Here is an 18,244-nt window from a genome sequence, read left to right as displayed (position 1 = left end):
GAACTGCAGTAGCTCTTGAACGTAACTTCCTGGGTACTCACTCCGCACAATGGCTTTGTTTGTGGCTGTAGCGCTGAAAGAAGGCAATCCCAGTGAAGTACTGAGGAGAGACTTGTTCCTCACTCCAAGAGCGACAACGGAAAGGTGCCTCTCCACGCCAGACGTGAAGGGGTATATCTTTTGGTCTCTTCCATTACTCCTTCAGCTCAAGGCATCAGAAATATCGTCTGCCAATCAGCATTGCTCTTCTAAAACGGGAGAATGACGTTTCGTTTAAGGCGACCAATCCGGAAATCTGTAGTATCGGCATTTGGCGTTTGCTGTCTCCCTGTGAAAATCTCTGAAACTGTGTGCTATGTGTAAAGAATGCGTAGGTTGGACGCTCCCACACAATGTAGCGTAATTTGCTTTTAAGCCGAACATGGGGTCATTCCCCCTTTCACTCGGGCACGCGCTGTCTGCTCCACAGGCGGCCGAGTTTGACTCGTCCTCTGAAGGAACCGGCCTCCCAGTGTGTGGTCTGCCTCTCTCGAACTAAAAGCTCCTGTGACCGTCGTGTCTGGAATGTATGTGTGCACGCCAGCCTCGAGTATTTCAAACCCGGTGCGCACTTTTTATTTGCATATCGTTTACATGAATTCATACAACATTGACTTTATCTTATCGAGTTCGGGTTCGAATGAAGCGTCTTGATGTGCGGAATATGATTGTGAGGGCGGAATATGTAAGCAATGAAGGTCAGGAGACCACGACATCTTTCACTCACTCCACACAATGGCTTTGTCTCAGTCTGTAGCGCTGAAAGAATGCAATCACTGGGATCGAAACTTTGTAAGAAGACTGTAGAAGAAGCAGTGTCATGTTGCGAGTACCCAGAGAAGTTTAACTGCGAGTTGGAGCGATTGTGTGAACCTCCAGCCTTGCCCTCTTGTGCAGGAGCGTGAAGAACAGCCGGCAGTACCCGCGAGAGGACGCGGACCAGCGGCGCGTCTTCATCGGCTACTCGGTGTTCGCGTGGTTCTTCCCGCTGCTGTGCCTCGTCATCACACTGCTCGCAGACATCCGGCCCAGCGTGCCGCCATCTTTCCTGAAGCCCAACCTCGGCACCAGCAGCTGCTGGTTCAGCAGTGAGTACACCACATACGCTAACCTATCTCACCCAGGCAGTAACAATGACAACTCAAAAATGCCATACATGACAAAAATCTACTTAAAGAATTCCACAATACTTACATTGAAGAAGTATAGGCGTCCTTTGAATTTCAAGTAAGCAGTTTCCCTTGTAACCTATAAAACAGTAAAATGGACATGTAGTTCTACTCTCGTCGAATGTCGAGTGTTACCAGGTAATTATTAATTCTTTGAGTTGTTACTGTTGCTGATTTTTCTAAACTATTTTGTTTGTTACGACCTTTAGTGTAACACTTCTGCCACTTTTTCACACTAAATAACTTTTTTTTTACTTACTGTAATATAATACGACATTCGAATCCCCTCCACGTAAAACTAAGTACTTCAGTTACAAACAATGAAAACCAATACGAAATTTCCAGAATGAGATTTTCACTCTGCAGCGGAGTGTGCGCTGATATGAAACTTCCTGGCAGATTAAAACTGTGTCCCGGACCGAGACTCGAACTCGGGACCTTTGCCTTTCGCGGGCAAGTGCTCTACCAACTGAGCTACCCAAGCACGATTCACGCCCCCGTCCGCACAGCTTTACTGGCGGAAGTAAAGCTTTGAGGACAGGGCGTGAGTCGTGTTTGGGTAGCTCAGTTGGTAGAGCACTTGCCCGCGAAAGACAAAGGTCCCGAGTTCGAGTCTCGGTCCGGCACACAGTTTCAATCTGCCAACAAGAAATTGTTATATTAGAAAATACGAAAGGCCAAATTGTAACATATAAAAATTTATACAATTTAATAAGGAATACCAATCAGGTAAAATTTAAGGAACACAGTTTACGAAAACGGAAACATAAATGGGCTTCTATAACGTAGGAATATTATTTTCGTCGATAAAGGGACTCAATGTGAACGTCCTTTGTAACAGAAATTTCCATTTGTTTTCCTGTATGTTGCAGCTTACCAAATTTCGTAATATTTACAGCAGCTGTGCTGTAATCGTCAAAACGGTGCCTGTTCCTTCACACAACTACGCATACATGTCTGAAGAATGTTGCAATGGCCAGCCGGAGTAGCCGAGCGGTTCTAGGCGCTACAGTCCGGAACCGCGCGACCGCTACGGTCGCAGGTTCGAATCCTGCCTCGGGAATGGATGTGTGTGTTGTCCTTACGTTAGTTAGGTTTAAGTAGTTCTGAGTTCTAGGGGACTGATAACCTCAGCAGTTAAGTCCCATAGTGCTCAGAGCCATTGGATGCTACAATATAAGATACACTGTATAAACACTGACGTTGTCATAATCAATTATATTAAAAATTACGTTCGACTTATCCCACACATGAAAGGTTTGACAACTTAGAATGTGTCGCTCTTATTGAGTGTCCCATGCACACCTGCCAAAAATAAGTGACGCTGTTTTACCGCGGCGAAGCGTGATGTACGATGCAACAAACCTGACACAACTGCGCTGAAGTGGACAATTTTGGAGATAGAGATGGGACTTTTTTGTTCACACTGGGGCACCTGAAACGTATTTTTCAGTGACAAAAAGTAAAAATTGCAATTTCCTACTCTTGTCACTTTCTTTGCCGACGTGCGATACGTTATTTTGTACTGTGGGCAAGCACAGCCAAATTTTCACAATTTGAATGAAATGACAGGCAGTGCCAGTAAGGCTTTAATTCAAAGTCACGACCATTTACGTATCAGTTGAAGACACATCCTCAGGTGATCTGTACAAAACTTAAAAATTTTTCGTAATTTTTTTTTCTTTATTGACAGTGGTCTGAAGAATAAAGCGATATTTCGAAATAGTAATGCTCGAAAAGTAGTCCGAGGTTCTATTCCACAGTTCATAGCGGAAAGCTACTGCCTTAGAGCCACTCCAATCATTCACGTGAAGTTACAAAAACATAGCACAATAAGTGATCGTCCATAGTTGAAATTGATCTTGTTTAGGCGTGTTACTAGCCGACAGCTTTTTTGTCTACATGGTCTGTATCCAGGTTTTATTTCTTTAGGCTCTACGCGATCACCTTCATTTTAATTCTGGATTACCGCCTTTAGTGCGCTATGGTTACAACTTGACGTGAATGATGGGGAGTGGCTGTAAGGCAGTTCCCTCTTCGCTATGAGTTGTTAATTAGAATCTCTGTGAATATTTCTCAGGTATTGCTATACGATATTATTTTTCAGTACCCCTTTATTCTTCAGTCCATTGCTTATAATTCTTTGTAAAATACTTTTTTTCCGTTGATTTCTGTACAGATTACTAAAGCGAAACCAGTCGTGACTTTGAATAAAAATATTTTACACCCAGTGCGGATAATTTCATTCAAAATAACCTAATACACTGCTCAATATAACATTACTTGTAAAGGGAATTCAATAGTAAACATCACGTTACACTAGTATTATGCTTTCCTATTATAGAAGAATTACAAAAGAGTGTGTGTGTGTGTGTGTGTCTGTGTCTGTCTGTCTGTCTGTGTGTGTGTGTGTGTGTGTGTGTGTGTGTGTGTGTGTGTGTGTGTGTGTTATATCGTGCTGAATGCAAGGTAAAAAGGCATAGTTTCATCAAGACTTGCAAATGATACACTAACGAGGAGAGATGATGACGACAAAATCCTTTACAGACAAAGTAAACAGCAAAAGATCGTCCAATCCCATTTAAACTAACATGGCCAAATACACTGCCTGGCAAATATCTAAAGCATACACAGGAAGAAACTAAAGAAACCTTCCCGGGTCGAGAGGGTATGTGATATTCCAGTGATTGCAATCTCGAGTCTCATTTACAAACGACTAGGCAGTATAAGCCCACTTGCCCAGTTGGAAGGGGTTTCAAAGCCGTTGCCTCCACTCGTGAGGCAGGCTGGCCCACAACTGTACTAATTGCTCCTTGATATACTGGACACTGGCACTGCGACAGGGTTTACATCCAAGCTGGTCCCATCCACGTTCTATCGGAGGCAGATCTGGCGATCTTTCTGCCCACAGGAAAACCACATGATACAGAAACGTGCCACGTGTAGACCACCATTGTTCTGTTAAAAAGTGGCAAAAACTTTCCAGTCACATGAGGACGCACGATGTCCGTGATGCATCGCCATCGAAGTTTCCCCATTTCCTATCAACCTTGATCTGAGGTCATACCTGATGTTTCCCCACGCCATGACACCAGCAGTAACACAGCTGTGCTTCTCCAAAACATTATCAAGTATGAGACCTCTTACCAGGTCGCCGCCATATTCTCCGATGATGGTCACCCAGTGCAGAACTGCGCTTCATCGCTGAACACAGTATCACGCCATTCGTCAACAGTCCCTGCTTCGCGATAACGGAACCACTTCAAATGTAGTCCTTTCTGTTCTGGCGTTACTGGCGACCCATCTGTGGGACGCTAATTCACTAGTTTCTGTACGTTTATCCTTCTGACTGAAGTTTGAAGGACTTCGGCTGTTCACTTATGTAAGAAAATGGAACAACCTTCATTCACCCATTCTGTGTTACTTATTACAGTGAAGAGCCAAAGAATCTGGTACATCTGCCTAATATCGTGTAGGGCCCCCGCGAGCATGCAGAAGTTCCGAAGCACCACGTCGCATGGACTCGACTAATGTCTGAAGTAGTGCTGGAGGGAAATGACACAAGAATCCTGCAGGGCTGCCCATAAATCCTTAAAGAGTAAGAGGAGTGGAGATCTCTTCCGAACACCACGTTGCAAGGCATCCCAGATATGCTGAATAATGTTCATGTCTGGGGAGTGTTCAAACTCAGAAGTGTGTTCCTGGAGCCACTCTACAATTCTGGACGTAGGGGATGTTGCATTGTCGTGCTGGAATTGCCAAAGTCCGTCGGCATGCACAGTGTACATAAATGGATGCACGTGATCAGACAGGATGTTTACGTACGTGTCACCTGTCAATCTAGATGTATAAAGAATTCCATATCACTCCAACAGCACACTCCACACACCATTACAGAGCCTCCACCATCTTGAACAGTGCCTTGCTGATATTCAGGGTCCATGGATTCATGGGGTTCTCTCTATACCCGTACACTTCCATCCACTCGATACAATTTGAAACTAGATTCGTCCGACCAGGCAACATGTTTCGTCATCAACAGTCCAATGTCGGTGTAGACAGGCCCAGGAGAGGAGTAAGCTTTGTGCCTTGCAATAATCAAGGGTACACGAGTGGGCCTTCGGCTCCGAAAACTCTTATCGATGTTCCGTTGAATGGTTCGCACGCTGACACTTATTGATGGCCCAGCATTGAAATCTGTAGCAGTTTTCGGAAGGGTTGCACTTCTGTCACATTGAAAGATTCTCTTCAGTCGTCGTTGGTTCCGCTCTTGCAGGATCTTTTTCTGGCCGCAGCGATTTCAGAGACTTGATGTTTTACCGGATTCCTGATATTCACTGTACACTCGTGAAATGGTCATACGGGAAATCCCCACTTCATCGCTACTTCGGAGATGGTAACCTGCCATTGTAGCAGCAGTAACCGATCTAACGACTGTGCCAGACTCTTGTTGTCTTATATAGGTGTTACCGACCGCAGCGCCGCATTCTGCCTGTTTTCATATCTGTATTTCAATTCGCAAGTCTATACCAGTTTCTTTGGCGCTTCAGTGTATATAGCTACCAGTTTCGGTGATTCAGTACACCATCTTCAGACTTTAACTAACGCTGAGGGAGTGAACACCAATCATATACATGATGCCATCAGTGGTCAAAATCTATGAACTGGTTTTCAACAGCTATGTTGCATCTGCAACCAACTACCAACTAACACACTAGTCCGGCTGCTGTTAGCCTCAGGAATGACACAGAACACTGGCGGGAGTATTATTTGTTCTCCGATGACAAGCGCAGATGGGAAGGGGTTACAATGTGCTTCTTTTGCACAATACGGAGATCCTCCCTTGAGACGTGGTCGACTGGAAGAACCCTTGACGACGACGACGACGACGACGACGACGACTGGGCCTGCCTTCACGTTCCCATACAGTCAAACCTTGGACCATTGTCACATCCGAATGCTCCACCTATCTGAATACAACACGATTCGACCGGCCAGCCAAATGGAGACCCACGATCAAGTACCCTTCAAACTGTCAGTATTGATACCGGTGTCTCATACCAGTAGGCGGCGTCTGTGTCTCTCAGTGATCACTCGACATCTCATGCTGTTCACGACCCCTTGTCTACTCTAAGGGCCAGGTAACAAACCTAAAACACACTGGTGGCCGTTTTAAGTGTCGCAATGAATTGCAACTTCAATCATTTCCATATCCGCCAATGGTGTGCACGTGTACGGATTTACTTGGGCAGGCAACCATGTCTTTCGCACTCTTCATTTTTTTGTCGGGCAGTGTAGTATCTAGAACACAGCCAGGTTGGATTTCCTACGACCGGTTATCCCCTCTGTACTATGTCATCGGTGATAACACAGCTATGGATGGTCTACCTGCATGTTATCGGTGTTTGAACACTACTTCAGCTGTGTATTCAGCCTTGTAGAGATAACTCGGCTCCAAAAAGGGCTGCTAACTCCCGCGACTTGATAGGCTGAACGAAGAGCTTCCAGTAAATCACGCAAAGAACTCCTCCTGCGTAGTCGCCATCATCCAAGATTGCCGTCCAGCTATCTGAACTGTAACCAATGAAAGAAATTGTGTGACGGATGCAATCTTCTGCTGCTGTAATTACGAGTCTCTTTCACAAATTACTTAATCTATATCCTGCTTCAAAAGAGATCTTTATTCCATAGATCAAGCCTTCGAGTCAGAATTAATGAACAGAAATAGTGTACATAATTGCATTTATATTAAAATACTTTCTAGCGAATTAAGAAATTAAGAAACAAAGATTCACCTACAAGACTATCTGACAGCCGGCCGGTGTGGACGAGCGGTTCTAGGCGCTTCAGTCTGGAACCGCGTGGCCGCTACGGTCGCAGGTTGTAATCCCGCCTCGGACATAGATGTGTGTGATGTCCTTAGGTTAGTTAGATTTAAGTAGTTCTAAGTTCTAGGGGACTGATGACCTCAGATGTTAAGTCGCATAGTGCTCAGAGCCATTTGAACCACTACCTGACAATAAAAGTGACGGCTGGTCCCGGCGGAGGTTAAGCATAGGAACTGATGACCTTAGCAGTCAAGTCGCATAAGATTTTTAAAAAAAAGAAAAGTCAAGCACACAGAGGACGCGGTCGGATGTCAATATAACTTCGTACAAGTACATATCAACGTCGGGTATGTAAATGATTGAACGTTGCAATTGTCCGTGACACGTAAAACGTCCGCCAGATGGCATTAATGGTGCTTGTGTTTTAAGTTGTTACGAATCCTGGTAGATTATAAAAAGGACGTGAACAGCGCTAAGTTTTGAAGGCTACAAAGATACTGCATACTCGTGTGAGACAGCGTTATTGGCACATAACAGTCTGATAAAGGCCTTCTTGTGGGTCTCAATTTGGCCAGCTAGTCGCTTCATGCAATATCGAGATGTGTAGAGCTGTTACTGTGGCCACATGCTGGAGTACATGGTAACGTGAGGGTAGGCATACTCGTCTTAAAGGTTCTGGTCGACCACTTTGAACTACCATCAGAAGGGAGGTTCGTCCCATTGTGCGCCAAGCACGTCGTAACCTTTTTATATCTGAGCTTTCAATCAGTGTCATCCTGTACCACTGATCTGAATTTAAGGGTGTGTGTAAAATGGTGCCGGCCGGAGTGGCCGCGCGGTTAAAGGCGCTACAGTCTGGAACCGCACGACCGCTACGGTCGCAGGTTCGAATCCTGCCTCGGGCATGGATGTGTGTGATGTCCTTAGGTTAGTTAGGTTTAAGTAGTTCTAAGTTCTAGGGGACTTATGACCACAGCAGTTGAGTCCCATAGTGCTCAGAGCCATTTGAACCATTTTTTTGTAAAATGGCGTTAACACAAGACAATCGGCTGCGTTTAGAGTGGTTCTGTGGTCGGGAAGCATGGACTGTTGATTAATGGCGTCGTATTGCATTCGGCGATGAAACGCGGATTTGCATTATCCCCGAAGTCCATCGTCGGCGACCCCATGGGGTGGGGGGTGGGGGGGGGGGGGCAAATAAAAGTGGCCCGGATAAGAGAGTTCCAGGGTACAAAGAAACACAGGAGAGGAAAGGAATACAGTGCTAATCTGACTATAGCAGATGTTAAAAGTGAACCACCCTTCATATCTTGGCACTTTCGTCGCCAGTCAGGAAGTTGCTAAATGCGGATCGAAGCTGGACTGATGGAATTGCTGCAATGTCATTGGAAATGGTCTGCTGCAGTTCTTGAAGACTGAGGGTTGTTGCGATACAACTCAGTCTTGAGGGATCCCCACACAGTGATCGCACACTGACAGGTCTGGTGACCCGGTGGCCAGCTAGCCCGCGAACAGACTGACTTCTGCTAACAATTGTCAGGCGGGAAAATTCTGTGAATGTGCTCAAAGGATTGGCCAGCTGTATGGGCACTTGCCCCATCATATTGGAAGTAACTGTAGGTCGTTTGCTCCTCCGTTAATGCTACCACAAGTCGTATCCACTCATCCAGTACACTTTCATTTGCCCAACCCTGTATGGTCGTAGCTTTTTATAAGATCCCAGTGTTTCATTGTTTTGGACAGCCAGATCTGGGTGGGGGAGTCATCAGGCATGACTTCAGGTCTCGGCTGGTAGCGATTGAAGGAATTTGGACAGCTCACAGTGCATCAAGGACATCCTGCGTCCCCAAGTTACCCTCATGCAACAGTATCATGGTCTAATTTTTCAACAGAACAGTGTTCGTCCACACATACCACGTGTCTCTGTCTGTATGATGTTGAGGCAGTCCTAGCAAGATCCCCAGAACTGTCACCAACTGAACAAGTTTGGAGCCAGCTCTACCGACAACCTCGCCCCAGTGTCAGTATCCACGATGTCAAACACCAGTTACAACATTTGTGGGTCAGCTTGCTTCCGGAGAGGATACGACGACTTAGACATCCTTCCCAGCCAGATCAGTGCCTGCATCCGGGCCACAGGGGGTGCAACGTCATACTGATAAGCGGGCTCATACTGCCAAGTTATTTGTTATTTTGGTACGATTTTGAACTCTCTGAAATAACATCACACGCCCTCTCAACCCGGGAAGTTTCATTTCGTTTCCTCCTCCCGTTCTTGGTGCTTCACTTCTCTTTGTCAAACAGTGCACTAGGAACAAAGTCGGTGCTGCAACGAGCATTTTCGTTGTAGTTGGCTAAACAATCGTGATAACACTCGCCGACGCTTCCATCATAACCACAACGAATAACAGGAATAAAGAGCACTTAGGTCTCTTCCCAAATCAGACCCGAAACAAACCAAACAAGAAAAATTAGTACTGTAACAAACTAACACGAATGCATACATGCTTTATCATCCCTCTCGACAATTCTTTTCGAGTTTCTCTTTTTATCCTTCTCATTCCATAACAATCCTTCACATAGTCTTCTCATCTGTTGAGAATTCTTTGTTTCCTTCTGTTTCAGTATCAATCGTCAATTAGTTCAAATACATAATTAAGTTACGTGCAATACTGTTTCTGAAAGGAGCAGCAATGTCAATGTCTGCGTGTTGACATGTTTAGTAACCTTGTCACGTAAAATGAACATGTCCATTATTTGTAATAAGACATTTCCTAACCAGTACCCAAATCAAAAAATAGGTTGAGTAGGACTTACACCCGCTTTTTAGAAAAGATATTGCATGACTAACATCGCCTTTCTAAAATAATCAGAAGAGAGCAGAACATAATAAACAGGAGAAACGGTGAAGTACAGAGACAGTGGAGGAAAACGTAGGTCACTCCATGTCGTGGATCAGAAGATACACAAGGGACAAGCTGGCCATTCAGTTGTTTCTTACTACTTGGTTCTCAGCTCCGCTATAGTTACTCCAGTTGTGGTAATATGCTGCAATGATAAGAATTTTAAGAAACCGTTCCACCTCGGAGAATTATGCCAAAATCAGTCTGACTACATGATACGTCAACCATATGCCTGAGGATACAACTTCGGTTCAGACAATGCGTGTTAATATTTTCAACGTGAAAGCAAATGCAGACACATACAGCTTGCACGCAAAAGCTCCTTGCAAGATTTCTTTTCTCCTTAATACCTATCAGAGCGTCGACACTACACAGTGCCAACATGATCTGGACCTGCGCTATTACGAAAGTGGCTTACTTTTCTATGCTAGTAAGAGGAAACGAGAGACTTACGTAAAACCCGTATAGGCAACGTTTCAGATGATATTTCTGTGCTATGTTCCAGGTAAGGACGCAGCGCTGAACTATTTCTACGGACCAATCGGCTTCCTGTTCATGATGAACATCGGGATGTTCGCGCTGAGCATATACAGGATATGCACGTACCCACCAGTCTTCAGAAACAGGTCGCCCACAGAGAGGTGAGTATCTTTCAGAGGCATCCGCATTTTAAATATTTGTCGTGACTGCACCTAGTCTGGATAGATAGTTTGAACTCTCTGGTATATATACCTCGTTTCTGGATCTTGCTTTTATGAGTTAATCGTATGGCTTTGGGTTTTTTCTGTTGTAGTATGACACCTATATGAAGCTAACGCGGAAGCATTACAGAATGAGATATCTGTGTCAGTTGTGTGAACGTTGTGTATCGTAATGACTGCTGTCAAATTAACTTTTCAATATGCACAGAATAAGATCCGTAATATTCGCTACTGTCTTGTATGGCCATACGTTATGTACAGCTATTGTTTCCAGTGCCATAACAGCAGTGTCTCTTAGGCATACTACCTCTGCTGAACACAAAAGTGCAAGAACAGAACTTCTAGACTTTGTCGCCAACAGTCGCGACCACTGGGTCAATAACAGGTTTTATTCGTATTTAGCGGTCTGAGTTCGTAAAGTATCCATTTTGGAATACAAACAATATATCCTAAGATCGATCCTCATTACAAAGTAATTCATCAATTTAGGAGCGAAGCATTTAGTTGAATAGAATATATCACTTGGCATGTTCGCACAAGGACTATGGTGCACCAGTTCAGTACCTTAAAAATAGCATCAGTATAGAGTGGGATTTCTATGTAGCTGGACGTCAGAAGTACACACAGCGATATGCTATAGCGACAGAGGTTGTGTAGGTAAGCTCCATAGGAAGTGAATGGCACAGTTGATACTTGCACATTAGGGGGCTAAAGAAAAAGGTGCAGAGGGGGCTACAAACAGAGCCAGCAGAAACATTGCTTCCTACAGCGTTTTATTAGTGGGCTTGCAGGATTAACCATACATTCAGTATCAGCATAAGGATATTGTTACTAGTTGACTCAATTAGACACTGTGGGGGGGGGGGGGGGGGAGAATTGTAGTCGGATCACATGGCCTGTTCGCGCAAATGTCAATAAAAAACAGTGATCTGCAAATAAGGAGACAGGCGCATAATGTATTCTGCACAGAGGGGAGACAAAATATTTCGCTCTCCTCCCCCTCCCGCTAAGAGGGTAAAATAGCGCGTGAAAGTTTTTTGAAGAAAATAAATAATTATTATAGACCTACTACGGCATTTTTAAAGCTACATCTATGGAAATTGGTATTTGACTTCTCGGTCATAAATTAAAAAAAGCGTCTGTCAGTGGTTTTGGAAATTCCTCCCCCTAAGGGATTGAAATAGGGCATGAAAAGTTTTATGGAATTATTCATTGTGAAAGCTTTTTTTAAAACTAAACATTTGAAAATTTGTATTTGGCATCTGTTAGAAATAAAAAACACGTGTTTCACTGTTTTGGAAATTCAGCCCCCAAGGGGATGAAATACGGGAAGAAAATTTTAGGTAAGTATTTTGTAACATTTTAAAAAAATGTTAAATACATAGGAGATGAATCTATGGAAATAGCACCACAGCAACGCAAAAGGTGTGATTAACAAAAACTTTGGACTCCAGATACCACAGTCACTTTTGAGTCAGAAGTACATTCGGTAAAGACCATCCTTTAGAAGCCTTAATTAATTTGAAGATTTTAGAATGTGATGGAATTTGTGAACTAAATGTCACCACGACCAACTGACTTCACCAGAATTCCGTATAAAAAGAAATAGCTCATTAATACATTAATTTTTCAGTAGGTCTAATATATATTAATCGTCTTCTTTTTGCCAGAACTCCCAGAAACTTTCAGAGGGTATTTTGGTATAGCAGTCCCACGGTTTCCGACGAATCGTTGCAGAGTAATAATATAATTAAGATTTATTCGGTTTATCGCAATCACCCTTGTTTCTGTGAAAATATCTTCAGAACAGTGAAAAAGGCTGTAATACGCAATCACCAGAACATAAAACCAGACACACAGTAATGCAAAAGCACTGTGACGTGGTTGTCGTTAAGTGCGGCAACAGCTCATCGTAGTCACCCTGTCTCCTCCATAGCATTCAGTGAACCAACAGAGGCGGTGCATATCGGCCAACGCATAATCAGTAAACCTATCCAAGGTAGTGCTGTGTGTCACCGTCAACGCACAGGTAATACTGCCGGGAAGCAAAACCCTAGACAGAACCGAGCCGTACTGAATGGAAACGTGAGGGCAACGAGTTCTACAGGAAATATTGGTCAAAATTAGAAAGAAAAATTTCTACATTCATATGTCAGGAAACCAATACCTTCGCGATAAAGGCCGCTTTATTCGTTACGAGTTATCTGTAGTATTTCGTTGCTGTAGGCAGGATTCACAAGAGGTAGCATAGTGAATTACCACAATACGCAGTTGTGGTCAGCTGCATATCCTCGAAAACGTGGTCAGGACCGCTTCAATATCAGTATGTAAGGGACAGTCAAATTAAAGAGACAGATGGAAAAAAGTAACTAACCGGTTTATTATTTCAAAAGTGACCTCCATAACTGCTAATACACGTATCCCACTGTAAGACAAGACAAGACAAGACATTGATTATCTTGAATGAAATTTTCAATTTGCAGCGAAGTGTGAGCTCATATGAAACTTCCTGGCAGATTAAAACTGTGTGTCCGACCGAGAGTCGAACTCGAGATCTGTGGCACTAGCAGGCAGGTACAGGTAGAGCACTTGCCCCCGAAAGTCGAAGGTCCCGTACACAGTTTCAAACTGCCAGTAAGTTTCATATGAGCTCACACTCCGCTGCAAATTGAAAATTTCGTTCAGGATAATCAATGTCTTCATGGATTGTACCCTGTCGTGCACCTCTAAGGGCGAAGCGAATCGACAGCCTGCTACTCATTGTCTGTCTGGAAGGCGGCGCAACAATTAACGCACAGCGATACATACTTTCCAAAAATTAAATCACGTCATAAAGTCTAAACGCACAGGAATGTTGAAGGGCAGCATCACTCTGCTGCAGGATAATTCCCGCCCATATGTTGCCAAGGTTGTTTTGACTAAGCTGCACAAGTTTCGCTGAAAAGCCCTTAAACATCCATCATACAATCCCATTCTCTCCCCATGCGATTTCCATATTTTTGGAGCACTGCAGAACTGATTCGTGGCCGTCGATTTGCTTCACACGTAGAGGTGCACGCCCTCGTACAATCATGATTCCGTAGACAACTGCAAACATTTATCCATGAACTTCTGAGGTCATCACTCCCCTAGAACTTAGAACTACTTAAACCTAAGGACATCACACACATCCAAGCCCGAAGCAGGATTCGAACCTGCGACCGTAGCGCAGTTAAATAAATGTCTTAACAATATGGCGATTACTTTTGAAATAATAAATTGTTTACTTTCAACTTGCCTCGTTTTCATTTCACTAGCGCTTACATAGGCAGGAGCCGTCAGTGACACTCGTAGACCCATACACTTTACAAAGCGGGTTAGCAGGTGCTGTGTGTCACTCACTTCCGCGAGACGAATTTACAGCGGTATTGAGGAACGTTTCCTTTGCAGAAAGACGACTGCGATTAATGGGCAACAGGGCACCACCGAGTTTTCAGCGGATGGTGCGGCAACCTCACGCCAATGTTTCATGAGACGATGAGTTCAAGAGGGTCTGGCAGCATGGCCTACTCTTCTCGTTCACCAGACCTAAATCATTTGGATTTTTTGCTTTGGGGGCATTTAAAGGCATTTGTGTCCACCCAACCCCTCGGCATGGTGCAGACGTTGGACGAGCATGTGTCCCGGTCCGTGTGGAGCTTTACTGTGAAGGGCTGAAGGTCATGTCAAGATGTGTCGTAACTACATCCAGCATTGCCTACAATACTTGCCACTACGTAAGACAGAGTGGAATGAGATGGCATATTGACCCGTATCTCAACAGGTATTGATTTCCAGGCATTCTGTTACAGGATTTTTCTTCTAGTTTTGACCAGTACTACCTCCTGTTAGAGGTGGCTCTTTCTAAAGATATGTAATCTAGAAAAACTCAGTGTTGTAGTTAATGTAATACTTCTCATTTTTGCTTCATACCACCCGTAATGAACACTGCAATGACTAAATACCTTCGCCATACTTGAAATAACACGAATTGAGTGTTCTATACGCACACCAAAGGGCACAGACGCGGGAGAAGGATGACACTGTCTGGTACTACATATAGTTCATAGCGCATCGCCCCTCCACCCGCCCCCTTACGTAAACACTAATGTAAATAACTGGCTGATTAACCCAGTCGCTGCCGGCCGGAGTGGCCGCGCGGTTAAAGGCGCTACAGTCTGGAACCGCACGACCGCTATGGTCGCAGGTTCGAATCCTGCCCCGGGCATGGATGTGTGTGATGTCCTTAGGTTAGTTAGGTTTAAGTAGTTCTAAGTTCTAGGGGACTTATGACCACAGCAGTTGAGTCCCATAGTGCTCAGAGCCATTTGAACCATTTTAACCCAGTCGCTATTTCGTGTGGGGGCTACACAGTGACGCATCGCGTAGTTAATGAGGCTGAACGGCAGTGTTCTTTGTAAGCGAGTTTATAGGGGGATTTGTAGCTAAATGAATGGAGGAAATGGTTTTAAACTGCTACATAATATAATTTAGTCATTAATTGCATTTAAGGACATAATTGCATACAATCTTACTATGAAGATAAGCAGATGTGGTTGGAACAAGGGTCGGGACACATAATAGGCAAACTGACCTTAAACTAGAATTAATGACTAGTGCTACCCAATCTAACGTAGAAAGGTTAGTGTGTCTCGAAATGAGATAAAACTTAAAAGTAAATCAGTCTAATGTCCAACTCCTAGATGAATCTGATCAAAATGCATCGAACAAACTGTATTTGAAATAGTCATTAGCAAATGCAAGGCTGAATGTGGGTTCCAAACTGGAATAAGTGAAGCTTATTGAGAGTGCTTGTCCAGCAAAATTCCCTAAATCCTAATTCCTGCTGGTTCGGTCTCACATTGTCTGTTGAGATACGGAAGCGTGAGATGGCTGCAACCTGCAAAGTATTATGCCGCCCAGGGATCACGGCAGTAGACAGCTACAGCAGGTTTCGCGGAGCGGCGCTTCTCGGACGAGGTCAGCAAAACGAGTCATCGTTGATTCTCGACGGATTCGCATCTGGAGGGCACGTGGAACACGGTTTCGGGACCCAAACATTGTGGAAAGAGACCGATATCGAGGAGGATCCCTACTGGTGTGGGGAGAGATAATATTGACCACTCGAGCACGTCTCCATGAAATTGTACGCGTGAATCAGCAAGATTTAACAGTTGTCAGCTACCATGATCTTGCGTGGTTGTTGCGAGGTGCTGTGCGCCCAGACTTCTTATTGATGGAAGTTAATACTCGACCTCATAGAGTATAGGTGGTTATATTTTTGGAAACGGAAGGTATTGCACTCATGTCGTGGCCTGCTCGCTCTCCCGATTTGAATCCCGTAGAGCGTGTCTGGGATGCACTAGGGAGACGGGTTGCATCACGTCAGCCTCCAAGAACCACTTTCCAAGGCTTATGAGCAGCTCTGCACGAAGAATGGACGTTATTGCCTCAACGTGAGATTGATGACATCATTCACGGCAAGTCCCGTCGTTGTCAGACTTGTAATGGTGCCAGAGGTGCTCACACTCCATACTGAGTACATTAACCAGTTGTCAGAATGTGCGTGCAAATCTGTTGTGTTGGAAACACACAACATTTTTGTCTAGTGTTATGCATGTTGCAGTTGATTACGTTCTGTATCCTTTACAATTTTTCCACTTTACTATCGCCTATTTATACTGTTTTGTGGCAAAATAAACGCACCTTCGCAAAATTTCCTTTTGTTGCTTCAATTTTGGAGGACGTATCTGTGGCAGGGTGCGCATGATCCTGACGCTGTTCGTGTCGATGGGCATCAGCTGGACGATGGAGCTGGTGTCGTGGGCGCTGGGCGGCCCCGTGTACGCGTGGGCGCTGCCGGACATCATAAACATCCTGCAGGGTGTCATCCTCTTCGTCATCTTCGTGCTGGAGCCCAGCGTCAAGCAGATCGTCTTCGCTGGCGCCGGCGGCGACGTCTCCAACGGCCGGCCGCTCGTGCCTCGCTCGCTAGACTCGTCGCGGCTGCAGCCCGTCTGAGGGGAATCCCCGTGGGCAGCTGCCTACTCCATTCTCCCCTCTCCACGACGCGACGACCGTCGTGGTTGGCTGGTGGACTACCTGTTCCCAGCTCCAGCTGGAAGAGCTTCGTGTGGTATCACCTGCGCTGCTAGGACAGCTACATCGATAGCTCGATCTACAAACTGTTACCTTACAAAAGTATTCATCTCATGTAGTCACATGTAACTTCAACAGACGGTTTCAAGGTGATCATATTCATACGGACAAACCGGTGTTCCAGTCTGTTTCGTGTTATTTTGAAGTTCCATTTCAAGGCATAGGAAGTTAGACCTACTTTCTAACTATTCTAGAAGTGTACGTATATAAACAGAGCGGCCGCAGAAACAAACCATTTATGTTTCAAATTTTTGACAGGGTTTTGCGCTTCCTTCGTAATAAGTGTTGTGGGCTTTAATTTTGAGAACCTGAAGTGCGTAGAACAGTTCACTGTCTTGAAGACAGTGCTATTCACCTTGGGTTACGTTGCCAAAGAAGTATTTCTCCAATTATTTGGAAGCTGTATTTGCTAGTGACAACAAGAATGCATTTCTGAAATGATATTGTGCTATGAAATACCGATATTTTCAGATTTTGTGTGTGTGTGTGTGTGTGTGTGTGTGTGTGTGTGTGTGTGTGTCTAGGATTTATTAATTTATTTTTCAATAAATGTTCGAATGTCATGCCTCGTGTCTGGTGTAGAACAGTGTCGTGGTTGTTTCTTTGTACCTGTCGTTTCACGTTACTCCAACAGTGTGAATACAAATGCCGGAAGTACGTAGCGTAAAACTGGTTTCGTCTCGGGAAGTCCTTCCCTAAATGCAGCGGTAGTACGAAATCTGATGTGCGCACCAGTTACTGTGTCAACAGCATAAATACAATTATTCCTAGGTTATCTCTTCATTACACATCACACCCACGTGAAGACAGTATTGTACGTCGCTTCGCTAGAGTTAAGTTACTTGTAATGAGCGTGTCTAAAACAGGTTTCCACGATTTGAGAGCCATAACATCTTGACACTGTTCTCACACATGACTGAGTATATACATATGTAATTTATACAAAATAAAGCAGAATGCCAAATCAGACTTCTCATGAAGTTAACATGCATTTGTAAATTATTTGTTTGTATGTGTCTAAAAGTTAGTGGTACGTATCATATTACTTTCTAAAATTTACAAACATTTAATGAAAAAATTCCAAAAGTGAATCATATTTGCTAAGCCACTCTCTACAGATGTTACTGCAGGAGTTAGTTCCTTTTTGTAAATATTTTATACAGTTAACTCAAATTTATTACAATGTACATTTTATAAACAAAATATATTCCAAAACACATCCAAAAGAATCCTCTCTCAACGTTATTCCCCCTACCTCGTTCCTAAGTTCGTGTCCGCTGGAAGAAGAATACAGCTATTACATTATCCACAAGCTGCAGAAGAAATAAATGTGGAAGACGTATCAACAAACTCAGCGCTATGCTGTGACGATAAGATTTAATTAGTCTCAAATATGACATTAGAGGTAAGTAATTAGCGTAGAATAG

The 18,244-nt window shown here is 44.1% G+C and overlaps 1 protein-coding gene and 1 non-coding gene across 3 annotated transcripts in view; one reads left to right on the top strand and one right to left on the bottom strand.

The window, feature by feature from the left end:
- The window catches only part of LOC126162670 (G-protein coupled receptor Mth2-like), a 138,087-nt gene extending 120,098 nt beyond the window's left edge, over positions 1–17,989 (top strand). For both annotated transcript variants that reach the window (XM_049919330.1, XM_049919323.1), the window contains exons 5-7: positions 937–1,127; positions 10,445–10,580; positions 16,418–17,989. In XM_049919330.1, the coding sequence (XP_049775287.1) occupies positions 937–1,127; positions 10,445–10,580; positions 16,418–16,679 (589 nt within the window). In that variant the 3' untranslated portion in view covers positions 16,680–17,989. The remainder of the gene's footprint in view (positions 1–936; positions 1,128–10,444; positions 10,581–16,417) is intronic.
- Positions 1,618–1,692, bottom strand: Trnas-cga (transfer RNA serine (anticodon CGA)). Its single transcript has one exon. It is a non-coding gene; the product is annotated as a tRNA-Ser (tRNA).
- Positions 17,990–18,244: the final 255 nt, after the last annotated feature.

This window comes from Schistocerca cancellata, chromosome 1, assembly GCF_023864275.1.
Source record: "Schistocerca cancellata isolate TAMUIC-IGC-003103 chromosome 1, iqSchCanc2.1, whole genome shotgun sequence".
NCBI lineage: Eukaryota > Metazoa > Arthropoda > Insecta > Orthoptera > Acrididae > Schistocerca > Schistocerca cancellata.
This window is presented reverse-complemented; position numbering and strand designations above follow the sequence as displayed.